We start from the raw sequence: 27,712 nt of genomic DNA on the forward strand, positions 1-27,712 counted from the left end.
CCATTGGCCGCTGAGCCGGGCCTCGCGCGGCCTCGCGCCGCCTCGCGCCGCCTCGCGCCGCCTCGCGCCGCCTCGCGCCAGAGGGGGAAGCACGTGCTGGGGGCGGGAGCGGCGGCGTTCGCATCGCAGCTATGGCGTCGTTACTTTGGGGAGGCGACGCCGGGGCGGCGGAGAACGAGCGGCTGAACAGCCATGTAACCGCCACTGAGCAGGGAGAGGGTAGAGGGATGGGGAGGGGGGGTGGGATGAGGGGAGGGAGCGGGCCATGGAGGCTGGTGGGGAGGGCGGGTAGAGCCGGGACCCCGAGGGGGGAGTCTGCCGGGGAGGGGCGAGCCCGGCTAGTGTTTGGAATGGGGGTGCCGGGAGGGAGGGGCGGGGGAGGGCCGCAGGAAAGGGGGGTGCCCGGAGACCTTTGGGGCTTCAAAAGGGGGAGACGCCTGGAAATCCAGGGAGGGAGAGGGGGCGCTCGTGGTCCTAACTCTCGTCGAGTTTTGACCCCAGCTGGCCTTCCATCTTCCCCGCGGCCAACTCTTCTTCCCCAGCCGCCGCGCCCTCCGTGCGGTGAGACACCTCCGCGCCCAGCACTGCCCTCATTTCAACCAGAGGCCTTAGGAGGAGGGATTTCCCGGGCAGGGACCACAGAACATCTCCCCCCCCCCCCACCACCACCCCGCCCTTGTTTCTTTTCTTTTCTTTTTTTTCTTTTTGGTAATAATTCGTACAGGAGACCTATTTGGAAATACTTAACATGACAAAGGAAAAAGTTCTGGGGTGGTTTTTCCCTGACCTCTTCCAGCCCCTGTTACAGGGGAGCACTGGGCTGCTTGATGGCTTGCTTCCTAATATTGGTTGAAATTTGTGTCTTTCAATAGTTTTCAAATCTCATCCACCCCCGGAAGAACCTTCGGGGTATTAAGAGTACCACAGTCCCAAATATAGGTGAGTGTTGTTAGGATAAAGCAGACTGGCCTCGGTTTCTTTTTAAAAAAAAAAAAAAAAGTTTTTTTTTTTAAAAAATAAAAATAAAAACCATTGCTTTCATCATGTACCTGGCCAGCTGAAATAACTTTGGCTCCCATAAAGTTACATTCATGACCTTCCACTCTCTTCCCACTTGACTCTTGCACTAGATGACTCTTTCTGTCTGTATACACCATAGAATCTGGAAGACAAAAAAAAAAAAAGGAAGCGTGCAGTATGTATTTCTAATCAGCAATTATCTTTACATTTATTGTTTCTCTATCCTTTTAGATACCTCTCTTGATAATGCGGAAGACGATGATGAAGATGACGTAGGTAGGAGACAGATTTATCTGCATGCATCTCCTAGCATTCCGTTTCAGTGTATCATTGCCTTTGACAATATGAATGAATGGCTATCTCCGTTGAGTAAAAAAAAAAGAAAAAGCCTTTTATTGTTATGAATAGTATCAGAAGTCATACCCAAACAGAGGAGGCATATCCTTAGAGGAAGTTGAAATGGAATGTTCTAGGAGTGGGCTAAGAATTTCTAGCTGGCAAGGAAGGGTTGGGTCTGGTGGCAGTAGGTGTTCACATGCTTGAGGTTAGTGACTGGTGGTGCAGTAAAGCATATGAAAATGGATCTATATGAAAGAAAGAATTTTATGTGACCTCATTCTTTCTGAAACCTTTTTCTAATGGATTTGAGTAGATGCCATAGCTTGATATACAACCACTGAGTGAGAGAGGCAGTTCATTAGATGCTACTCTGGAGGGTTGATGTCCCGTTTTGTATTTTTGCTTTTCTAGTGGATTTAGCAGCAAATTCACTCTTAAACAAATTAATACGCCAGTCCTTAATAGAATCCAGTCACCGAGTGGAAGTCTTGCAAAAAGATCCCAGCTCTCCACTCTACTCAGTAAAAACATTTGAAGAGCTACGGCTGTGAGTATCCCAACTCTTTCAATATGGGGGAAAATGCTAATAATAAAAGCTCTCAGGATCTCTTATTTTCTACTATTCATTATGAAAATGGGTATGTGTGTTTTGCATGTAACTAAAATAGAGCTTTAAAAACCCCCACTAGGTTACCCTAGTTACCTAACAAATTTGAGAACATAATATTTATTTTATTACTGTATATTATATAAAGGAGTTTTATTGTGGTATTTTCATTCATGCATATAGTGGGTTTTGGTCAAATTCATTCTGTTACTCTTTCTTATCTTCCCTTCCCCTTTTTTTGAACAATTTTAATAGGTTTTGTTATTGGATTTTCATACATGTGTATGAGAAGCTTCAGTAATATTTGCCACCCTTATATTTTTCCTGTCACCCTCCTCTCCCACTGGTTCTCACTCCCACACAGTCAAAATATGTTAATCCTGCAGTACAACAAAACATTGAGCCAGCCATTGCCATATTGCCAACTCCCTGGATCACATTCCAGATGCAGGGGTTTTGATCACACAAACCTTCCCTCCTCCTCCTATAGATAAGTTAGAAGCTTTTATATTCCTAATGACATTTTATTTCATATAGTATTAAAATGACTAACTTCCCCAAGTGGGTTTCTATTCTCTGGGAATTTAACAAATGGATTAAAGAAATATATTCTAACAAAAAGAGAAAGTTATAAGTACGGGTTATCATGCACAGTGGGCCAGTTGGGCCTCGTTCAGTAGTATTTTGGCAAGCCAGTCCTGGGATGAGTCCAGATAGACATCTTGCCCATGATTCATGGGCCCCATAGATGAGTTGAGCAGCTGTGGGACTACTTACCCAGGACCGCCCCAGGCTCACCACTGCCAGCCTTTGGTACATAAGTTCATTTCCATGGTAGAGGGCTGGTCTCAAATGCCTTATTTGATAACTTCAGTAGAAGTGACTAGATTCCTATTTCTCCTTCCTTCAGGTTTGGTCTTCATTGCAAGGGGCCTAGTTTTGGGAGGACATCCATTCTTTGACTCCCAAAAGGAAGCCCTGCTTTGGTAACATATAACTTACAAAAAGGGTAAAATTCCAAATTCATTCTGCCCAGAAATTTTTTTAAATGATGGGAGAGGCTTACCTGTATTAAAATGTGGCCGCCAATCTATCAATCTGTCAAGCTAGGAACATCACATGTGGGTGTCATTAAAGGTAGAAGCAGTACAGCCTACTTGTTTCTCACAGTTAAGGAATGATGCACCTAATACTGTTGCCTCAGGATAAGATAATATGACAGTAAGTCTGAGAAAAGAAATGAAAGAATCACTTCAATAAAATGTTGTCTTTTCTGAAAACTGTTGTTAAAAAGTTTAGTTATTCTTAAAAAAATTAAACCATTTAGTTTTCTGCTGATGCAGGAAATACAACTTTCTGGCAAACTGATGATGATCTTCCTTTTTTTTGTCTTAATTGTGGGGCTTGAACTCAGGGCCTAAGCACTGTCCTTGGCCACTTGTTGCTCAAGGCTAACACTCTGCCACTTGAATCACAGCACCACTTCTGGCTTTCTCTGTGTATGTAGTTCCAGTAATCGAACCCGGGTCTTTGTGCATGCTAGGCAAGCACTCTTACCACTAGGCTATGTTCCCAGCCCCATGATTTTTTTTTTAACTTTAACAGTTCAACTTTAGGTCCATACTACTGTCTTTAGCCTAAGCTCACAGTGTGTCTTGTTTTCGTGGCCTAGCTGCAGAAGCATGATTGTATATTTGGAAGTTGTAATGTATAAATGGTGTATTTCTAAATATTACTTTTGAAGCTCATTTGCCAAGTACCTTAATTTGGACTCACACCTTTCCAGTACACATTTCTGAAGACTACTGGAATATGCATCTTAATGACTGACCATAGGCTTCAAGTTTGACTTTTTTCTTTTTGACAGAAAGGAAGAGTTACTAAAAGGGATCTATGCAATGGGATTTAATAGGCCATCCAAAATCCAAGAGATGGCTCTTCCTATGATGCTGGCACATCCGTGAGTTTCCAGGGTAGTGGTATTTCAACTTGATTGGGTCTCTTTTCAATTTATACCCAAGCTCTTATATTCAGTTTATACATAGTGGTTTTCTCTTCTGTATAGACCCCAGAACCTCATAGCACAGAGCCAGTCTGGAACAGGAAAAACAGCTGCCTTTGTCTTGGCAATGCTAAGCAGAGTGAATGCCTTGGAATTATTCCCCCAGGTATGGAAGGCCTGTGGGAGAAGTGGGAATCCTTGTAATGCTGATGGGATTTTAGTAAGAGGTGATATTATTGCAAGTGGATGGTGACTATGTGATTCTACAATGTGTGGAATAGGTGTTTTTCATAAGCTCATGGAATATTGGACACGGGCTTTATAGTTAACTGGTTCCAGTCCCAGCCTCTCCACTAGCCAGCCAGATGAACAGCTTAGGAAAGTCAGTTTCCTTGTCTGCAAAGGTAGAATGTCTGAAGGCGTTCAGCAAAGTAGATCTGTTTATCCTTGAATCTTAACAGTGACTAGATTGTAGAAATCACTCCTTAAGCACTGAAGGAAAGAGTAAATGGATGAATGCTTTTTCATAGTGTCATCATTGGGTTTTAGTGGGAAAAGTATGTGTTTTTAGCACTTATTTTTACGCTTACCATAAAATTCTTATGAGCTATGCTGTCTGTTTAGGTGCTTGAGATCATACAGTCCATTTCTCTGAAGCATACAAGGAATCTGACACTTAAAGAAGGGAGTGCCTTTCCAGATGTGACATAGCCAGGTCAGAGTGTTTGGTCAGAAACTGGCATCCAGCATGCCATTTTCCGGCTTGAACTCTAGGCTTGGGCACTGTTCCTGAACTTTTTTAGCTCAAGGATAGCACTCTACCACATTGAGCCACAGCACCACTTTCCAGCATGCCATTTATTTTCTTTTTCTTTTTTCTTTTTTTTTTGTTGTTGTTGTGGGTCACGGGGCTTGAACTGGTTTGGGTGCTGTCCCTGAGCTCTTCAGCTCAAGTCTACCACCCTACCCTTGAGCCAAGACCCATTTCCTGTTTTCTAGAGGTTAATTGGAGATAAGAGTCTTAGGTCCTTTTGTGCCTGGGCTGGCTTTGAACCTTGATCCTCAGATTTTAGCCTCCTGAGTAGCTAAGATTACAGGCTTGAGCTACTGCGCCCAGCCCAGCTGCCATTTTCTAACCTAGCTTCCACTCATGCAAAACATCTGCTCATCTTTCCCTTTTACTAAAAGGTACTCAGGGATTCCTAATGCAAGCTGACATCCCATAGGTGTTAATGCTATGGGTACATAAGGGCTTCCCCAGAAAACTTCAATTTCTGAGATAAACTATAAATGTGTCGGGCCAAGAGCAGACATAGGAAATCATGTGCATTTTAGACAAGATCAGTGAATTTTGTATCTGAGTATCTGAGGTTTGATTTCATCAGCCAAAGTGATCCAGATGAACTGTGTTTAAGCACATGTTGAGAAATGGGTATGCAGAGTATTATTTGAACTGTGGTCCCTTCTCTATCACAAGTCACTAACTGAGGCACATAAATGTTTAAGGTTTTAGTTTGTTTGTTTTCTTTAATCAGCATCTTCATCAACGACTGCCATTTTTGCAGGAGATAGAATAACAAATGAGAGTTTGGGGAGTATTATTCCAGGAAAGAGGGAGGGAGGGAGGGAAGAAGGGAAGGAGGAAGAAAAAATGATCCAATCAGAAATGATTGGATAAAGTAGAAAGTGTTCCCCTCTTGATAGAGGTGCAAAGCTATGATTTATCTTGCTTTCTTTCTCATTGATTCCTAGCCTTCCTATATCCCACTCTTTTCCCATGTGCAAAAGATGATGAATAACTTGCAATTTTAAATAATCCTTTAGGGAGGTATATATAAAAGACTACTTTCTCCAGTCACTCCTTTCCCTCAGCATTTTCCTCAGATGCATGAACAGTTAAACTGTATTCGCTTTACAATATTTTATTCAGTCAGATCACCAGTGTCAGTTCTGAGCTTCATCCTGTGTAAATTGTTAATTGTCAGATTTAAACCATGATTTTCTTCTCCCCTCTTCTCTATTTTATAGTGCCTCTGCCTTGCTCCTACGTATGAATTAGCTCTGCAGACTGGCCGTGTAGTAGAGCGGATGGGAAAGTTCTGCGTGGATGTCGAAGTGATGTATGCCATTCGAGGGAACCGAAGTATGTGCTAGAAAGCCTATGCTGACTGGATTTTAAAATTCTGGCCTTACCACTAACAAGGCGATTATAAATTCTGTGCTTTTGGGCCGGGAGTTTAGCTTAGTGGTAGAGTGCTTGCCTAGCATGCATGAAGACCCAGGTTTGATTCCTCATTACCACATACATGTAAAAAAGCTGGAAGTGGTACTGTGGCTCAAGTGGTAGAGCTCTGGCCTTGAGAAAGTCCAAGGGCAGTGCTCAGGCCCTCAGCCCAAGCCTCAGGACTGGCAAAAAAAAAAAAAAAAAAATCTGTGCTTTCTCCTTCCTTCCTCCCTCCCTCCCTCCCTCCCTCCCTTCCTTCCTTCCTTCCTTCCTTCCTCCCTTCCTCGCCCCCCCTCTTTCTTTCTTTCTTTCTTTCTTTCTTTCTTTCTTTCTTTCTTTCTTTCTTTCTTTCTTTCTTTCTTTCTGCCAGCCTAGAGCTCAGGGCCTGAGCATTGTCCTTGGACTTTCTCAAGGCCAGAGCTCTACTACTTGAGCCTCAGCACCACTTCCGGCTTTTTTCTATGTATGTGGTACCGAGGAATCAAACCTGGCTCTTCGTGCATGCTAGGCAAGCACTCTACCACTAGGGCAAACTCCTGGCCCGTGTGCTTTCTCATTTCTAATAGACTTGGACTGTAGATTTGTTGTTAGATTTAAGTGAGATGAGGTAGAGTAGGTGCTGTGCCATGCCTGAAACATAATAAGGATGCATCATTTCTATCTCTTGTAAAAACATATATCGTCTTTTCTTTTAAATTTGCATGATTTGTACAGAAAAGCTTTTATCTTTAATATTTTTCATTAAAGTATTGCATGATTATTATTAAAAACTTGAAAAAAATAAAAGGTAAAAGTGAGAGTTGTGTTTGTTTGTGCAAAATAAATCTGAAAGATAGCTACAGTATACAGCTCATATAATGACTTGCAGATAATGGGTGCTAGTGGCTCCTGCCTGTAAACCTAGTTACTCAGGAGACTGAGATCTGAGGATCATGGTTTGAAGCCAGCTCAGGCAGGAAAGTGTGTGAGGCTCTTATCTCCAATAAACTACTGAGAAAAAGCTGGTGTTGTGGCACAATTGGTAGAGTGCCAGCTGTGAGCTTTTTCCTCAAGGACAGAGTTCAAGCCCCAGGATTGGCAAAAAGAAAAAAGAAAAAAAAATACATTTGTGTCACTGTTTACAAGAATGACAGCATTGTTTGTCCACAATGTTTATTCTTATTGATTTCATTTTATAGTATTCCATAATTAATTTTTTTTTCTTCAAGTTTCTTTTTTAATTTTTTTATTGTAATTAGTAAAAGGGTTACATGATATTTGCCAGATAGAAGGTGCATTAATTCACATACATTGATACCCTTTCACATGTCTTGGTACCCGTTTCCCTCCCCCCCCACCCCCCACCCGTTCCATAATTAATTTAATGTTGCCTAGTGGTGGGAATTTTGGTTGTTTTCTGTTCAGTGGAAGTTTGTAGTTTTCACATCTGTGCCAGTATAAGGCAGTGGAATTATTGTATATGGATTTTTCTTGTTTGAGACTAGATCTCAGTGTGTTGCACAGACAGATCTGAAATTTATGAATTAAGCTTCCTGAGTAGCTGAAACTACAGGCAGGTCACAATACCCAGTGTAGTATAGCTTCATAAATGCCTACATGGCAGAATCAAATATGTAGGAATATGTAGGATTGTTGTTACCATAACTGTAGAAATTAGGGAATTTATCCTGAAGCTAAAATCTCAAAACAAACCTGTGACCCTTGGGATTATACTTGGAAAGTTACTGTGAGCTATGCTTTTTTTGTTTGTTTGGTTGGTTTTTTGTTTTTTGTTGTTGTTTTTTTTTTTGTAGTCATAAGTTGTGGGGCTTGAACTCTGGGCCTGGGTGGTGACCCTGAGCTCTTCAGCTCAAGGCTACTGCTCTACCCCTTGAGCCACAGCACCACTTCTAGTTTTCTGGTGGTTAATTGGAGATGATAGTCTCACAGATTTTAGTGCCCAGGCGTGGCTTTGAACCGCAATCCTCAGTTCTCATCCTCCTGAGTAGCTAGGATGACAGGCGTGAGCCACCAAGTGCCTGGCCCTATGCTTTTCTTTCTCACCTTCACATTGCATTGCCCTGACCATTTGCATCTGGGGGAGAACTTAACCCTTTTCTCCTCAGTTCCTAGAGGCACTGAAGTCACCAAACAGATTGTAATTGGCACTCCTGGAACCGTCCTAGATTGGTGTTTCAAGCGAAAATTGATTGATTTGACTAAGATTCGTGTGTTTGTCCTTGATGAAGCCGATGTGATGATTGACACACAAGGATTCTCAGATCAGAGCATTCGTATTCAAAGGTAACTTTCAGACTCATCTTTATTCCTGGGTTCTCAGAATTGATGGGAAATTTCATTTGTCTGCTTGTCCATAATCTTCCTCCTCCTCCTCTTCCCTTTGCGCGCGCGCGCTCTCTCTCTCTCTCTCTCTCTCTCTCTCTCTCTCTCTCTCTCTCTCTCTCTCTCTCTCTCTCTTTCTTTTCTGTTTGCCAGTTTTGGGGCCTGGGTACTGTCCTTGAGCTTTCTCAAGGCTAGCACTCTACCACTTGAGACACAGCACCACTTCCATTTTTTTCTGTGTACCAAGGACTCAAACCCAGGGCTTTGTGCATATTAGGCAAGCACTTTACCACTAGGCCATGCTCATGGCCCCTTCCTCCTCTTTTTTGGTACTGCTCTTGGGGCTTGAGTTCAGGGCCTAGACACTGACACTGTTCCTGAGCTTTTTATTCCCCCCACAAGGCAAGCAGTCTTCCATTTGAGGCAAAGCTGTGCTTCATTCTTTTTGGTGGTTAATTAGAGATGAGAGTCTCATAGGACTTTCTTTCCCAGGCTGGCTTTGAACTGTGATGCCTAGATCTCAGCCCCCAGAGTAGTTAGTATTATAGCTATGAGCCACCAGCTCCTGGCTCTTTATTCTTAGTTCTCACCATCCTTGCCTCTGGAATGAATTTTGGTTTTATTATTTCCTCCAACTCAGGGGTTATTCAGACTGCTATAATTCTTCAACTTCAACTTATAATCTCACTTTTATTTTTTTGACAGTCTTGAGCACTGTCCTTGGGCTTTCTCTAGGCTAGTGCTCTACCACTTGAGCCACAGTATCACTTCCAGCCTTTTCTGTGTATGTGATACCTAGGTTTCAAATCCAGGGCTTTGTGCATGCTATATAAGCACTCTATCACTAGGCCACACACCCAGCCTCCCCACCTTTGTTATTTTTGCAATACAAACTTATAGATGAAATATTTTCACTGTGCTTGCACCATATCTGCCAATAGTCTTTTGTATTAGAAGCAAAGTTCTAAAAAGGTTCTATTGAGCATGCAATGAATAATAATATAGCACAATAGCTGACGTAGCCACTAATTTGTAAGAAAACCCTATTATTTTCCTAGGCCGCTCTGTCAGGATCACTTAAATGGCTTTCTATTATAGATGAGCAGTCCCCACATCAGGCTAACTGAGCTAGAAATTCTGGGAGGGAATTTAGGTACCTATCATTTATTTATAATAAAGTAGTTTATACTGGTAAGTAGTAACGAAATGCTTGTCATGAAAAACACTAGCTCCTGCCCAACCCCAAGTAAATACCCTTCTTTTATGATACTTACCTCTCTACCCTTGGGTAATAATGCTCCCTCTGATAGCCATATTTTGCAATGAAACAGGTGAAGCGCTGTGAATGAATGAATGTATTCCAGTGATAGATCCTTGTCTCCCATCTACAGTGCCCAGCACTAACAAAAGGAGGGAGGGAAAGAAGAAGAAATGGAGAGATGAAGAACTTTAACAAGTACCTGGTGGCAATTATTGAGATGTTTTAAACTTCTTATACCGTCTTCATGTCCATTGTATTCTACAGAATAGCCCTGTGGTTCTTTCCCTTCTATTGAAATATCTCTTTGTAAAATATCTCTTTGCAATGAACTAGCCAGGCCATAGAATGCCGGTTTTTGCATCTTGTCTTAGATAAAAATTAAGATGTAGCATATGGCTAAGAAGTCCCAGAATTCACAATTTTCCAGCTGTCTTCTGACATGAACCTCATTTTCATCCCTTTCCACCTAATCCTCTGGCCTCTGCAATGTCCAGTCCTAGGACACCGCATGCTTCTGAGCAAGCTGCTGGCTCCCTTCCATCCCCTCTGTGCTCTATAGCTCTCATACTCTGGTTTCACTGTCTTTCTCACTTCAAACTGTGTTGGAATATCTTGTCCACCATTTTTTCCTCTTCTGTTCTCCATGTTTTTCAGATGATTATCTTTTATTCTTTCTATCACATTAATAGTCTATCATAGTTGACCAGAAGTCTCTCAGATTGTTACTTCAAAGTCTCCCAGGTGATCTACGTTGCCAGGCTTAAACTAATGTTTGGGACTCTATAGACATATGACCTCTTCATTCCATGATAATGCTATAGTTTATTCTTCCAAACATTGTGTCTTCATCTCAAAAGAAGTTGTTTATCTCTATGTTTATTTGGCTCTGAAACTTTGGCGTCTTTGGCTCACACATACAAGCGAGATCATGTAGTAACTGTCTTTATATGCCTGGTTTATTCATTATTAATGATCTCCAGTACCATCCATGTTACTTCACTAATGACAGACTTCATTTTTAATGGTTAGTATTCCATTGTGAATAGGCAGCACATTGTCCTTTCCTTAGTGGATGAATTGATGAATTGGTGAATTCAGTTGATGAATGGATGGATTCATCAATGTCTGGCCACTTAGTTGTTTGTATTTCTTGGCTGTTGTGTATAGAACTGAACTGAATGTAGTTTTTGGAATATATATATACATCTAGTAGTGGGATTGTTGGATACATGTGATAGTATTTTTAATATTTTAAGGGTACAACATACTGCTGTCTATAGTAACTATACAAAAAGGTCCATCTTATGGAAAATTAGACTAGTGGTTAGAGGCTGGGAAGAATAGCAGGGAGGGAAAACTGGAAAGAGATTTATCAATCAATTACAGATAGATGGGACCAAGAAGTTCTGACTTTTGAGGTGACTATAGATGACACTGATGTACTGTACATTTAAAAAGGAAAGTTTTCGTCATAAGAAAATGCTGAAATAAATTGAAACTGATTTAAATGTTACGTAGTAAATACATGTATCACATGGTGCCCCATTAATAAAAGTTTTAATGTTTTATGTATCCGTTTAAAGATAAACTGTGTATGGTTTACATTTTTGTTGATGTAAAGTATGTACAGAAGAGTGCATATGACTCCCCAGTGTATGGTGCAGTGAGTTCCCCCTAGAGGCCCTGCTTAGATTAAGGGACAGGGTTTAATTTACAGCACCTCTCCTGTCACTAGCCCTCTCTGTTCCCACAGTTAATCTCCTTCCTGACTGCTAGCTCCATGGATTCATTTTGCCTTGTGTGTGTGTTTGCATTTGCATGTATATGTATATGTACGCCAGGGTCTTAAACTTGGTCTGGACACTGTCCTTTAGTTTTTTCACTCAAGGCTGGCACTATACTACTTGAGACACAGTTCCACTTCTGGCTTTTTTGGTGGTTAATTGCAGATAAGGAATCTTGCCAGGGCTTGCTCTGAACTGCAATCTCCATATCTCAGCCTCCTGAGTAGCTAGAATTTTAGATAGGCATGAGCCACTAATACCTGGATCATTTCACCTATTTTTCAATTTTATCTACCTGTATTCATTTTGGGCTGTTTACATTTTAGTTACCACATGTTACAGGTTCCCTTCTCATTTATCTGTGGATTGTCCCATTCCTGAAAGTCTGTTTTATATGCTGTTCTTACCACCCCAAGATAAATGCCCACCCAGCCTGTGTTAGTTTTGCCCCCATTTACCTTCATGTGTGATTATAACCACATAGAACATCTGTACCCCACAGCCTGCTCCCCTGAGCAGGAAATTGGCATGAGAAACCTCAAGACCCTCTATGACATGTACCTCAACTTTGTGCTCCCTGTTGCATTTTCTTGGTGGCAAGAAGAGACAGGACATTTGTAGGTGAATTTCTCATTGCAGACAGCATCTCAAGTGTGCAGGCTGGTAGGGAGCAGATGACAGCCATCTTCCCTTCCCTCCTGCAGAGCCTTGCCCTCCGAATGCCAAATGCTCCTGTTTTCAGCAACCTTCGAAGACTCTGTGTGGCAGTTCGCTGAGCGAATCATTCCTGACCCCAATGTTATCAAGTTACGCAAAGAGGAGCTGACCCTGAACAACATCCGACAGTACTATGTGCTGTGTGAGAACAGGACAGACAAATACCAGGCTCTGTGTAACATTTATGGCAGCATCACCATTGGCCAGGCCATCATCTTCTGCCAGGTAAACTGCTGGATGTGTCTTCATTGTGCCAAGACGAGCCCACAGGTGGAGGTGTTCAGCATCTTCAGAGTAGCTCTGACTGTACACATCTGTTACTTTACAGAGACCACTTTTGATATCCCCATTTAGACTGACAGTTACTGTAATTTTGTTGTTGTAATTGGTCGTGGGGATTGAACTCAGAGCCAGAGGGCCATCCCTGATCTTTTTTGCTCAAGACTAGTGCTTTACCCTTCTACTTCTAGTTTTCTGGTGATTAATGAAGAGATAAAAGTTTCACAGATTTTCCTGCTTGGGCTGGCTTCGAACTGTGATCCTCAGATCTCAGCCTCCTGAGTAGTTAGAACTACAGATATGAGCCACTGGCACCAGGCTATAATTTTTATAGGTACTATAGGTACAGAAAGATGTTCCTTAGTACAGCATTGCTTTGTTTACTTTCAGGTCTGTTTTTATTTTTGTTCATCTTTGCTGTCTAACATTGTCATGCATACTTGGGTTATATTCTCTGTCACATGCTGCCTGGGATGGGAGGAGCCTTGCCTCCCACTCCCTTCTACATCCACCAGGGTACTAGGCTGGTGAAAGAAAGCTCAGCTCTGCTTTAGGCTAGCCATGTGAACTTGGGGAAGTTACTTAGTGTTTTTTCTATTATAGAAGTACTTTGTCTTTTGATTTTTTTCAAGGTAGTTACTTAATTAAGTTGTTAGGACAGCCCATGCCCATAATTCATGTGAATGTTGTAGCCAGATGTGGGGCACATGGTGAACATTCTTGGAAAGCCTCTTCACTGGTTAAGAGGGTATGATGCAGAACAGCATAGGCAACAGAAGTGTCCCCAACCCCATTTGGGTTCTTCTGCAGCACCCCCTTCTCCACCTCCTCCCCCTACCCCTGAATCTAGGTTCCTTGACTATGCTCAATTTTGTCTTTCACATAGACGCGTCGAAATGCCAAGTGGTTGACCGTGGAGATGATGCAGGATGGTCACCAGGTGTCCTTGTTAAGCGGGGAGTTGACAGTGGAGCAGCGAGCTTCCATCATTCAGAGGTTTCGGGATGGGAAAGAGAAGGTTCTTATAACGACCAATGTTTGCGCTCGAGGTGTGTGTGTGTTTAAAGTCAGATGTTGAGGTATAATGTACATAGGATGCCATTCACACTTCAAGTGTGCGGTTGAGGGAGGCTTTGACAAATGTGCAGTTATAACTATCACTTTCGTCACCATGAAGCATTGACATCTCACCCTGCTTTCCTCAAGCCCCTGTGCCATCAGTCTCTTCTCTTGTCAGCTGGCCCCTGACACATCCCCATTTGGATTTTGGTCACTATACTTTTGTGTCTCCCAGAATGCCACACAAACCATAAATTTTGTAACCTTTGTGTCTGGTCTCTCAACCTAACATGATGCTTTTAAGCTTTGCCAGCATTGGCAATATATCAATAGTCCATTCCTTTTTATTGCTCATACTATTTCAATGATAGTTCCTTTATTCACCTGTTGGATATTTGAATTATTTCCAATTTGGGGCTATTTTGAATATAGTTGCAATAAAAATTTATGTATAGGTCTTTGTGTAGGCATGTTTTCATTTCTTTTGGGTAACTAAGGTGTAGGATTGTAGGTCATATGGCAAGTGTGATTAGCTTTATACCCGCTAATTGAGCTTGTCATTTTGCCTCCCCCAGCAGTGTAAGGAGTGGTGGTTGCTATGCACCTTTGCTTGTAACTGATATGTCGTTCTTTCTGACTTTAATCATCCAATAAACATAATAGTGTCTCCTAATTTTCATTCTGTAATAACTAATAGTGATGCATGCCTCTGAGGTGTTTCCAATTTTAAGGCTACTGATTATTGGTGTGGGAAGATCATTTTTTAATAGCTAGGCCTTCTTCTTGTTTCCTCCCTTCCATATCCTTTCTTGGACCCCATATTCAAGTCCCAGTTCATTCAGAGTTCACCCAATAGACCGCAGAGTCTACTGAGTTGAAAGTAGTCCTGGTCTTTAACACCAGTGAAAATGTCCTATTGCATTCAATTCTGTGCTATCCCAATTGTACCATTGTGGCCCTTGAGTACTTGAAATGTGGCCAGTGTGACTAATGAATTAGAGTAGTAAATTTGAATAGCCACATGGGCTAACGGTTATACTATTGGACAGCACAATTCCACGCCCTAGAAGAAAGACAATTCAGAGATCTCTTGGATAGTCTAAGGGCAACACAAGGATTGTGACCCAAACAGCTTGTTTGTTGGTGTGTGGAAGGTCTGGGAAGTACAGAAGTCCTCAGCAACAGTACATGTGAGGGGTTTTAAGGGTAGGCTCAGTTGGGTGGGAATTTACAGTGTTTGGGAAAGGCCAGACGCCGTGAGTGGTGAATTCCATTTGTGATCCAAGAAAAGAAGAGCTAAGACCTAAGGCAAGACTCGAGGTCTTGAGTGGCTTCTCCTGTGTCCTGTGTGATGCGGGCAGTGGGGGTTGAGCACAGGTGTGCCAGCCCTTGTTCCAGTGACTTATCACAGGAGAGATCAGATGAATGGTAGAAGAGGTAGAGGGAAGCCCCTGTGCATTGTTGGAGCAGTTGAAGCAAAGACTAAAAAAGACTTCATGATAGAATGGAGCAGAGCTACCATTGCGGCATGGGTAAAAAGCCCCAAGCACAGACCTCTGTAGGCCTGGTAAGGGCACCTCTGCCTCCAGCATGCACACATGCTTTGTACATGTAGTTTGCCTCTGTTGGCATTCTCTTTCTCAGCATAGACACCATGGCGTGCAGGCAAACTCCCTGCACCTATTTCAGTGTCATCAAGCCAGGTCTGATTTCCAAATTATCTCCATTATGGACAATTCCCTTGGCAAATGTGGTTCTTGAGTGGCTGTGTCCTATGAGAACAATTGCAAGACTACAGTGTTTTTCTCTCCTAGGGATTGATGTGAAGCAGGTCACAATTGTTGTGAACTTTGATCTCCCCGTAAACCAAGCAGAAGAGCCAGACTATGAGACCTACCTCCACCGCATAGGGCGGACAGGACGCTTTGGAAAAAAAGGCCTTGCCTTCAACATGATCGAAGTGGAAAAGCTGCCTCTGCTCATGAAAATCCAGGACCACTTCAGTAAGTAGCCTCACTTCCCCAGCTGGGGCTGCTATTTACTAACTGGGCTGTGTGTACCAGGGAGACCAGGTGGAGAGGCTCAGCAGAGTGCAGAGCAGAAGCCATGAGTGCAGGGCATCCAGGTCACATGCCCAGAATCTTAATGTGAGACAATTGATGCAACAACTCTTATGTGATGGCTAAATTTTTTTTAATGGAACTAGACACTGGTGACTTACACTTATATTCATAGCTACTCAGAGGCTTATATCTGATGAGGATCATGGTTCAAAGCCAGCTGGGGTAGGAAAGTCCATGAGACTCACCTCCAGTTAACCATCAAAAACTGGAAGTGGAACTGTGGCTCAAAATGGTAGAGCTTTTGCCTTGAGCAAAAGAACTCAGGGACAGGCCTCAAGTTCAAACACTACAGCAACAAAAAAATTAAAACCGAAGTGGAATTCATAGGAGCTCCACCTGGCATCTGGAAATTTTCACATCTTATAAAGATGTACCCTAAACAACCTAACAGATTGCTCTAGTTTTATATTTTAGTCCTAATTTCCTTTTTTAGTTTCAGTTCCTCTCCTCTTATCCCAATCCCTTAGACAGAACCATCCTGAATTCTGAGATCTGCAGCCCTGATCTAAACAAAGTGGGCTCAGACTAGCCTGCTGGGGCCCTGGACTAATGGCATCCTGAAGGGTCCCCTTACCAGGTTGGCCACTCTTCAAATTACCTCAGACCCCTGAGAGCATGGCCAGAGGAACATTGAGTGTTACCTTCTAGGGGAGTGGTGCTTAATCTTTGTTGAAAGCAGTGAGCACTCTCCTAGGGGGCGCACATAGGTAATACTTGGCATATAATGTTAAAAGGTTTTCAAATTGAATGCTGTCCATTCTCTGTCACTCCCCCCACCCTCTGGAACTGGCTATGTGTTAGCCTAGCTGGAGACAGTGAGAGGAAAAGAAACCACGAAGGTTGCTGGTGCCATGGTGAGCTGCTGAGGACCTGGTCTTGGTGGGAAGTGAGAAGGCTTCATGCTTCCCAGGCTTGTCTGTCACAGAGGCCTTTTCCTATCCCATGGAAGCTGGATGTAGTGCTCTGTGGTCTAGTAACTTTGCTGCTGTTTTCATTCATGTTGGTTGGGGGTTATTTTTGGTTGCCATCTGTCCTCAAGTCCTATCTCAGGCAAGATACCAAAGGAGTATTTTCAGAGATGTTCAGAGTTGGCTGGAATGAATGTCTATTTAAGCCCTGGGGTAAGACTCATTTCTTTCTTCTATCTTTTAGACAGCAGTATTAAGCAGCTGGATCCTGAAGACATGGATGAGATTGAAAAGATTGAATATTGAAGAAAGAACTTTATTGTTTGTGAGATATCCTAGTTTATGTGAGAATGTTGCGGCAGGTTTTGAAGGTAATTTTTTATGTTGAGACTCTTGCAACATGAAACTGTTACAGATGGCAAAATAAATGTCGTGGTACCCTTCAACCGGAGGTCTTTTTGAAACCAAAATGACATGAAGCATGTGATCCCTTTAACTAAGAAAGCAGCATTCTTCCCTCCTCCTCCTCCTCCTCCTGCTCTTTATTTTTAAGGATTTTTTTATATAGGGTTTTACTTTCTATCCTTGGACTGGACTCAGGTTGGCCATAAGCTATATTGAAAGTGTTACGGTTACAGCCACACCCCATCACACCAGGCTAAGGATCTTTCTGATCTTTTTACAGATAGTCTGAGTGTGGTCTATAAGGATGTGTGGAATTTGGTTTATAAAAGCAGAGCGCTTGTAGCTGTTGTAAGCTAGTGCCACAAGGTGGCAGTACAGTATCACTGGGTTTGGCATTGGAGTTTGTGGGACAAACTGAAAAACTACACGTTTTTAAGCCTCATCTAGAGGCTGCCTTTTCCAGAGATGAATGTCCCTGTTTCTTCCCAGCACTCATATGTGCCCACGTTCTGAATTGAAAGCAGAAAGAAAAATCTTTAAAAAGCAAATTTGGAAGAGAGAGCTTTTGACCTTTTTAAATATTTCAAGCCACTTCTAAAATTTGTTTTGCTTCTTAACTGCCTTCAGCTTAGCAATTAATACTTTGATCAGTTATTTCACAATCTTTGGAAACATGGCTTTATTCTAGGCATTTTTTTAAAAAAATAGGCAGAGAGTTAGAGCCAAATAATTCTATCAAGCAACATTTCAGGGATTGAGAGGGGTTTGCTTTCATGAGATATTGGCAAATCTGAAACCCTGGACATTTTCCTTTAAACTCACTGAAAGCCTTTTGTTATTTCTTACATTTGCTACTCATAACTGAAGCTACCTACAGTGGGATAGAGGCAAGGCTCATGTGATAGAGCACCTGCCTAGCAAGTGTCAGGCCCTAAGTTCAACGCACCCCCTCCAGTATCATACACAACAAAAAAAAGTAAGGCCATGTACTTGAGAAAATGGATTGAATGACTAGTTTCCCACTAAGCTAGAGCAAGTCATGCAGCTGGCAACCAGAGCCAGGTTCCAGCTCTGTCACAGCTGTCTTTATCTCCCTGAGTGGATGTGGTTTCTGGCATATCTATGTAGATATTTAACTCCTATGTCTTGCTGCCCATATTAAGCCCCAAGGTTGAGATCAGAGATACATAAAAATCACCAGTCTCCCCAGTACATGTTATACACTCGCATACTCAAAAACAAGAAATGGAAGATGACTAGCAAATAACATTTCAGAATTCAGAGTCTAATGACAGAGACCAGAACAAGTTGGCATCAGAACATCGTGTGCTAAAGGAGAGCTGTTCAGGTCGCTAATGCCACACTGAGGAAGATCCCTAACATGCCCTGGGTCAGCTTCAAGGAGAAGGTACACAGGGTCTTAGCAGAAGGACAGAATATATCCAGTAATGCCATATATCCAGTAATGCCTTTCCAGTATGTGCTTTGTGCCACCTGGAAATTCCCTCCTCTGGTCTGTAGAGGCGGAGTCCTAGACCCAACTAACTCATTACCAGTATTACCTAGAAAGTCTGGTGGAAAACTACAGATCCCTCTATAGGAAAGGTAGAACCAGTCCCTGAGGGCAGAATTTAGAAATACTTAGAGGAGAGCTCACAGCATAGGCAGAGGAAAGGTCATCAAGACCGTTATCTAGGAAGGAGGCAGAGGTGCTGAGAGAGAATGTGTTATGTCCTCTCCAGTTCTTTATCTGCCTTCCTCTCTGGACTGGAAGCTGGTGGCCAGCCTTTTCCACTGAAGACCCAGACTTATGTAAGGCCCAACACATGGGAGACGTTCCACGGATATTATTTTCATAGAATAACTATTTTTCTTTGTTTGCCACTTCCTCACTAACATTTTTCCTTGATATTTCCCATCTACTTTTGAATTCTAATAATATGACACAGGACAAGGAAAGTGGGAAGTGCATATTAAGATACTTTTCTCTCACTATTTAAGAATTTGACTTAGTAGTCTTTCCACTCTACTCAGCTCAGTGTTGGAGTATCCTAAGTTAGCATATCCCTTCCTAGTTTAGATTTCTGGTAAAGCATCTCTCAGTTACCCTCCAATGCCTCTAGTCCTCTCCACTTGGCAACTGTTCCCACAGGGTCAGCAAACAAGTAGGCATTCTCCTGCCTTTCCCTTTGTCCTCACCTCACTTCCCTTTGACTTGCCTCCTATGGAGCAGTAAAACTATGCTGCTTTCTGCATGGTCCACAGCTGTCTTAACACTAACTGTCTGCTTTGGTGAGTCAAAGGCTGTTTTGCAGGGTCTAGCTCCTTGCTTAGAAATGTAAGCAATTTTCACATCTCCACACATAGCCTGGCTGAGGAGAGGGGCAAGGAATATTTAGATGGTTTCACGTGAGCTGGCTTAATCAGCTGTGTATTACTTGCCACCAAAAAAACGAAGCCAAATCCATTCGGTTTATCTTGGCCAGGTCAGTACTGTTAGCATATTGAACTTCACAGCTGCGTGGAGCAAGGCTGTGATTTGGAGTGGGAGAGGGAGTGGCCACCTAGCCTGGAGCCTGCTGCTGTAATGAGCTGTAGGCAGCTATTAATAATAGGAAAGGCAAGTGAGTCGGGCATAGTCTGGTAGGATGTCTGACAGCAACTCTCAAGGAGACATTGTGTTTGGAGAAAGTTGATCCTCCTCACTGATATTCGGTCACTGGCTGTGTCTACACATACGATCTACAGTGGAAAATCTTGGAGGATTGCTGGGGATTGGAGGGGTAGGGTATTTTTCCAGAAAGGCTGGTTGTACCAAGCCTTGGTTTGGCTCATGGTCCTCATGATTCAGGTAGAGGCCTAGATTGGTAAAAGGAACCCAAACAGAGAGACAGCCCAGCTGTTTGACATGGAAGTTGAGCCTGCACTTCTGAGGATTCCTGCTGCCTCTGTGCAGCCGATTAAGCATGCTGATTCCCTCAGGAAGGCCTTTGGAAACTATCAGTCAACAAACAGTAACAAAAGGGCCAGATTCTGTGTTCTAACCTCCTCACTCCAAACCCCAGTCACTTCCAAAGAGCAATCCAGCATATGAAAAACCCTTTTTCCAGTCATTAGTCCACAAACAGACAGGACATTTTTGCTTTGGGCTTCAGGGAACATCAGCTGGCAGCTCAAGAAATCTGATGGCACTCACTGTAGGCGTTTTCTACTTTCTAAGAGAAGGATGTGCCTTCCCTGTTCCTCAACAGGGCAGAGGAGCTGTGATCTTGCCTAGGACCTGTTCCTCTGTCTGTCCCTGCCTGGTATTGGATGAGAGACATGCTTTAGACTCTCCACACAGGTCTCTTCTGCCTTCAAAATGTGGGTGAGGGGCCGGGAGTTTGGCCTAGTGGTTAAAGTGCATGCACGAAGACCCGGGTTCAATTCCTTGGTACCACATACATAGAAAAAAGCTGGAAGTGGTGTTGGGGCTCAAGTGGTAGACTCTAACCTTGAGAAAGTCCAGGGACAGTGCTCAGGCCCTGAGCTCAAGCCCAGGACTGGCAAAAAAATGTGGGTGAAGTACCATTGTACATTTTTATGTGCATTCCTTTCAAGTTAAACTTGCATATTTTTCTAATAGAATACAGCAAATGTGCCTGACGTGGGCTAAGTTCTTGAAAGAGAAATAATGATGTGTCCAGCCAACCCACAAAAGATCCAAGAGGGGTTCATATCTGAAACTGCCTAACCCTCCATTACCAGTCTGTCAGCCTTCCTAGTCTGCCAAGATTAGGCACAAGGAGAGGCACTAGTACAATCACAAATATGAACTGGATGTTTTGGCTCACACCTGTAATCCTAGCTACTCATGAGGCAGAGATCTAAGCCAGCCTTAACAGAGATTCTAATGCTCCATCTCAACCAATAAAAGGCTGGACATGGTGGTACCTGTCGGTCATCCCAGCTACTCAGGGAGCATAATTAGAAGAAATTACAGTCTGTGTTGTCTGTGATATACTCGTGAGACTCTAAGGAAAAATAACTGGAGCAAAAAGGACTGGGTGTGGCCTAAGTGATGGAGGGCCAAGTAATCCAAGCCCTAAGTATAAACACCAGTACTGTTAAATCAGTCAATCCAATCTCTGAAGAGAAGCTTTTTATATTCAGGAGAACTAAAATTTTGTTTTACAAACTGAGACTGCATTTTTTAAAAAAGAGAAATGTGGCAAGCTATGTTTGTTGAGAGACTTCATCTCCTATTTTTTTGTGAATCAGGGTTTCTTTATTCACATTTTGAGACTATACTTTTCCATCATGAATAGAGATAGTCTTCTATTTGGAACTTAATGTAATTGTTCTGCTAGAAAGAATGATAGAGTCCCACTCACTGCAGTCCTTTGGTTTGTGATTTGTGGCTTAAAATCCTAGTTGGAATAAAGCTATTGACCAGGAAGTCCTGCTTTGTGTATACGGGCTTCCAGCATGATTAGAAGAAAGACTGAACAGGACACTTCGTTAAGGTGGTAAGCTCCCTGTTCATGGCACAGGATTCAGTCAGAAGGCAAAACTAACTTGAAATGGGGGTTCTAATTTTAGTTCTTAAATGAGCAAGATTTTGGCATACCTGATCTCTGAGGGCTGTGCCCACTCTGAGCCACCAGGGTTCCATGACCCAACACATGAGGAAGAATATGAGCCATTGCACAGAGGAGGATCATTTTTCAGATGAAAGGAAAATTGGGTGATTAGCTTCTAATTGCACCCTGTCTTAACTTTCAGATCCACTGGCTTCTCCCCATGTGACCATCTCTTTATACCACGCTCCGTCAGCTTACACAGAATGTGGATTGTTTTTTATTTAATATTTCTATTACGAGAGCAATAAAACAACTAACAAATGGAGCACAAGTTAGAGATCTCATTACTTCATCATAATGATTATTGTCTTGATGTAGTCCATTCCATTTTAATATGAAGATAGCTTGTCATAGTGCATGTTTGTTGTTATATCCTTTGACTTGAAATATTCAGTGTTTTTCTGTTACATAGTCTTAGCAATAAATAATAATAATAGACTAGATTATCCTACCCTGGTGAGTATGCATATAACTATCTTTGTTCAACATTTATGTGATACCCAGTTTTCTAGCATTATAAGTATTACTGCAATAAATAACTTCTTGACCAGGTTTTGGAATTATTTCTTAGGAATAGAGATTTGCGTACCAGGCCCAAACTGGGAGCATTCTTAGAGCTTTCAGTAGACTGAGGCTGTAGCTTTGCCAATAATACCCCTTATCCTACCAGCAAGGGATGTTTTCAGTTTCAGATTGTATGCTAACTTGTTTGGGTTTACATTTCTTTTCATACAAATAAGATGAGTATCTCTTTGTGTGAGAGTCGCTGTTTGAAACAACATCTGTAGTACCCTTTGCCCATTTATCTCATAAGTGTTTTCCTTGTCAAGTTGTGTGAAATATCTGTTTGAATTGTTTTTTTCTAAATACAATAAAGATACTAACCATTTGCTTAAAATATTTTCCCTGTATTTTGTATTATGTGATAGTTTCACACCATGAACCTGCCCTGGCCATTGCAAAGGCCCTTTACCTGAAATGGCCTCCATTCTCCTAGTATCTCTGATATCACTGCTTCAGCCTCTCATTAGCCTGGATGCCAGGTCTAACAAATCTCTGTCTGTGGGACCAACCCCAACCCTGCACCTGGTACCTGACTGATGTTCCACAGCTTTGGGAAGAGACAAGTAAAAGACTTAGTGCACTGCCTGAATATGTACAAGAGCTTTGTTTGAGTTAGTATGCCTCACACTTCACTGGAAACCTGCAGATTTCTAGTTAAGAGGATTGTGATGAGCCTGGTAACTTTAGACCCTGCTTTGAGTAGCAAGATTTTAGGGAAGAATTTTTGACTAAAGAAAAGGGAGGAGTTATGATACTTGTCATAATTATGGATAAAGCCTATATATAATTGTATATAGATAAGAAACTTGGAAACACAAAAGTAGCTGGGGGCAGTGGCTTATGTCGTAAAGCACCTGCTTAGCATGCAGGAGCCACTGAATTCAAACCACAGTACAGGGGTGGGGGGAGAAATTGGAATATTATAGGAGTAGTTAGATTGTGTGACTTTCCACATGTTTGTTGTTATAAACAGCAAAGAATAGCAACTGCAGAAGTCTCAGCAAAGGGGAACTAAAGCAGTCCTTTTTCAGCCTCAGGGGAGACTGGAAGGGACACACCATTTGTCCATTGTCCCTCCTCTGAGCTGCTCTGCATTTCTGGGGAGAGGGGGTTCTAGCCAGTAAGTTTCAAGATTCAAGCACCTGCTTGGCTTTTGCTCTAGCTTAGAAGCAGAGCCAAGACAGCCCAGAGGGTGACATGTGACAAGCTGTCCTGTCTCTGATTCAAATGCAGCCTTCAGAGACAGAAGAAGAGTCCTTGTTCCCCAGCCAGGAGAACCCACAAACCAGATGATCAGCGATATCCCGCACACCCTCCGAGAGCATGAAGAAAGACTTCTGATTAGTGTCTGGGGGTATAGCTAAGTGGTGATGAGGCATAGGGCCTTGGGTTTGAACCCCAGCTACACAAGAAAATAAAAAAGCACCCCTGATTTAGAAGTTTTCCTTTCTTACTGGAAGAATTTTTATGAGGCTAAAGTGTTGACAAATTTGTCATTCCCAGAATCTGCTAACACCCCCCCAGCCCCCTTAGATTTTTTTTAAGTACATTTTCCTTTCTCATTTCTAGGGGGGAGGGAAAATGAATTTGAATAGGCACAAAGTTTTTATCCAAGGTGTTTGGCAGGGACTCTGGGTTCTGGGAAAGATTTATGTCTTGGCCCTCTGGCACTGCCTCGTGTTAGCTCACTTAAAACAACTGAATAAATGAGTTCACTTGATCCTGTCAAAGGCGAACCTAGGCCAGCACCATGCCCAGCTGGGGTCCGTGGGGACCCTGAGTCACTTACGCTGATCTCAGCCATTTTTATGTCTGTCTGAGATCATTAAAATGAGGCAGGGGGCAGAGGGAGACCTATGGAGTGAGTGGCGTGATGGAAATGCCATGCAGAAGGGTTGAAAGGCAGTCAAGGGCATGAAAGTAGGGAGTTCTGTCTCTCCTGCCTGGTCCCCCCTTGTGTCTGGGACAGGAACAAGACCATGACTGGCTCTGATCTAGCATGCTGTCCACAGGCTGAAACAATGGTCTCCAGACCAGTAGCATCCAGTATTGGGTGGAAACTCAGAAATGCAGACTCTCTACCTCAGCACAAACCTCCTGAATCTGGAACTCGGGGGGTAGCACCTGGCCATCTTTTCTCAGAGCCTCCAGGATATTCTCTCGCTATCGAGAACCACTTAGCTAGAGTGTTGAACACTTTAGCATGTCCTGGTTGTATATCTCTGCATCTCAGCCCCTCTAGCCAAGCTCTGCTTACTCAGCCTCAGGGGTCTAAGCTGTTTGCCCCACCTGAATTATATTTGCCTCCTCTTTTCATGGGTTCGTTATGTAGACAAATACATCTTATCCTTGACCTTAACATAGAAGGTACAAAAGACTTGTTTTTCTGACCCAAAATTCAGAAGTGATGAGAGAACCCAGTAAGCAAGTGAGTTCTCCTCTTCCTAGAATTGCAGTGTCTAGAACTTTCTGTAAGTATGGAATCATCCCACAGCTGCACTGTGTTGAGAGAGAAGTCTCCATAAGTGTCTCTCTCCCTCTCCCCCACCCCCCCCCCCCGCCCTCTCCCTCTCCCGTTCCCTCTCCCTCCCTCTCCCTCCCTCTCCCCCTCCCCCTCTCCCTCCCTCTCCCTTCCTCTCCCCCTCCCCCTCTCCCTCCCTCTCCCTCCCTCTCCCCCTCCCCCTCTCCCTCCCTCTCCCTCCCTCTCCCTCTCTCTCATCCCCTCCTCCCCCCTCTCACCATAGGCTTGAACTCAGGGCTTGAGTGCTGTTTCAGATCTTCTATGCTCAGTGCTAGCACTCTACCACTTGAGCCCCAGCTCCGCTTCTGGTTTTCAGGTATTTCATTAGAGAGAAGAGTCTCACAGACGTTCTTGCCCAGGCTGGTTTCAAGTAACAACCCTCAGATCTCAGCCTCCTGAGTAGCTAAGATTACAGGCATGAGCCACCATAGATTTCCTGTATGTCTGCACATTTTTGCAGTGTTCTGGACACTGCAAGGCTTGCATCAAGTCCGAAGCCTTGGACAGTAGACAGTGTCTTCCTTTAAAACCAAGGGCATTCCTATTGCCTGTTACAGACGTTTCATGTTCCTTTCTTGTATAGCAACCCATTGCAGGTACAGGCATTGGCTATCTTCATGTTGCTTATGGGAATATGAGCTCGGGACAGTGGAGCAAGAAAATTCAGATACTCTTGTCTACTGACCATGCTATAAACAATAATGTCCTTTCTCTCTAACCCAGAAGTCTAGTATATTCTGCCAGCACCTGTAAAACTGGCGCACTAAATTGTCGGAGTAAATTATGAGACCTTTCAATATTTCTTTTTTTAAATCTCTCTACTATTATAAAGGTAATGTACAGAGTTATAATCACATAAGTTATATAAATGAGTAATTTCTTTTTGAACAGTGTCACCCTTTCCCTCATTCTCTCCCAGTTTTTCCCTCCTGTTTCTGCCCACAAGTTGTATAGTTTGTTTTCAACGTATATATTTCTTATCACATTGTACAATAGAGAGTGACTTCAAGCACTCAAAATATGAATGTAATCACTGAGTGCTGGTGGCTCATGCCTGGAATAGTAGATATTCAAGAGGCTGAGATCTGAGGATTGTGGTTCAAAGTCAGCTCAATCAGAAAAGTCCAGGAGATTCTTACCTCCAGTTAACCATCAGAAAACCAGAAGTGGAGCTATGACTCAAAAGTGGTAGAGCATTAGTCTTGAGTGGAAAAACCTTGGCCCAGGCCCTAAATTCAAGTCTCATGACCAACATGTGTATATGTGTGTATGTGTATATACACATATACATATATATGAGCTAGAATCTTTTCTGTCAAAGTGATGGTTTGATATAAGCACAGCCATTTTAAGGGTAGCTCTCATTTTACAAGAAGCTATTTTAATTAAACCACATCCTGTTATAAGAATTGTTGTTCTAGGGACTAGAGGCATGGCTCAAGTAGTGGAGCTCCAGCAGAATAAAAATTATTTTTTTCTGATTAAGTATCCTGGTTTTGATTAATTGCTTAGATAAACTTTTAACCTCTTTCAAACTAGACAATCGTGAAAGATTGTGAACTGAAATTCTGACACAGGGCAGTAATGAATTAGAGATTAAAACTATCTAGACCACACACCCCATGAGCTTGCTTACTTTGTTTTCTGTCAGCAGTATACACTTCTGCAGAAGTGAATCTTGCCTTGCCAAGTCCCTTTTGAGTTGGTGTCCTTATTTCTATGTGAGACCCCAATTGCCAGAGACATTTTCAACAAGTTAAATGGCCACAGATGGCTGAGCTCTACTATCTTGTAACAGCACAGCTCAAAATGTCTGTCCTTGTGTACACAAGAGCCATTGGTTGGATGCTATCAGGAAGCCCCTACATTTGAGAGATAGTCCATTGATGTTTTCAATATTTGAGCTCTAGGAAGGATGGCATCGTGGAGGCAAAAGGTATGCCCTTTATAGTTTTATTACATTAAAAAAAAAAGGTTCTCATGAGCAGAGTGCTGAAAGAAAGAAGTCTGGACTGGCTGAGTTTGGAGATGAGATGGGACATATATCTGGCATAGGAAATGTCCTCTGAAGGATTCTTGGAGGCCAGAGAGAAAAGATATGTCGCAGGAAGCTGAGCAGAACAATGGTCCTTGAGGGATTTTCTCATCACTGCCCTCCCCATCTTCTCTTAGCTTGGGAATCCACCCCTAGTTGGCTGAAGCCTTCTTTGGGCTCCCAGGCCTTCGCCTCTCTCAACTGACTCAGAACAATCTCCTCTTTGATTGCAAACTCCTCCACTGCCCAGTGGGTCATCTGCACCTAATCAGGAGAAGCTGGGGGCCTGGGGGATGATAAACGGGGCTTCTAGGTTCAATAAAATTTGTGCAGAATATTGGAAACAGCTGTGGGCCTCAGCTGGCCTTGCTGGAGCCTGTGGGGGCCTAGTGTGGGGGAGAGGTAAGCTGAGATGGGGTAAGAGCAGCGTTTCAGCCTGTTTAAAGGGTGCCTGAGCACCTGAGACTGACAAAGCTAATAAGCTTAGGTCCACACCCACTCCTGCCTGGAGCCTTAGGCCCTAAGGAGGATGGAACACACTCCCAAACCAGAAAAACGCCCAGTGCTGCCAGCCAAGTGTGGATCACCAAGCAGGCATTTATTTGCATTTATTATCAGTTATTTTACAGATACAGATACCATATAGTTTTTTCTGTAAGTTGTTTATCTCACCTAACAAAGCATCATGAAAAGCCCTTCAATTTATCCTTTTATGCAACATTACATACACAATGTAAAATTTACCATCTTACAGATGTATATGTGTATGTGTGTGTGTGTGTGAGAGAGAGACAGAGAGACAGAGAGAGACAGAGAGACAGAGAGACAGAGTGAGTATTGGTATTGGGGCTCGAACTCATGGTCTCTCACTCTTGCTTAGCCTTTTCACTCTAGGCTGGTGTCATACTATTTGATCCACA

The 27,712-nt window shown here is 42.9% G+C and overlaps 1 protein-coding gene across 1 annotated transcript; it reads left to right on the forward strand.

The window, feature by feature from the left end:
- The first annotated feature begins 89 nt into the window (after positions 1-89).
- On the forward strand, positions 90-21,937 carry Ddx25 (DEAD-box helicase 25). Its single transcript, XM_090319676.1, has 13 exons — positions 90-194; positions 873-939; positions 1,252-1,296; positions 1,771-1,906; positions 3,834-3,926; positions 4,032-4,134; positions 5,997-6,111; positions 8,298-8,475; positions 12,264-12,501; positions 13,442-13,604; positions 15,429-15,617; positions 16,890-17,016; positions 21,815-21,937. The coding sequence occupies exons 1-12, from the start codon at positions 132-134 to the stop codon at positions 16,949-16,951; spliced, it is 1,452 nt and encodes a 483-aa protein (XP_090175802.1). The 5' UTR covers positions 90-131; the 3' UTR covers positions 16,952-17,016; positions 21,815-21,937.
- The last annotated feature ends 5,775 nt before the right edge of the window (positions 21,938-27,712 follow it).

Source organism: Megascapheus bottae, chromosome 27 (assembly GCF_031878675.1).
Source record: "Megascapheus bottae isolate mThoBot1 chromosome 27, mThoBot2.hap1, whole genome shotgun sequence".
NCBI lineage: Eukaryota > Metazoa > Chordata > Mammalia > Rodentia > Geomyidae > Megascapheus > Megascapheus bottae.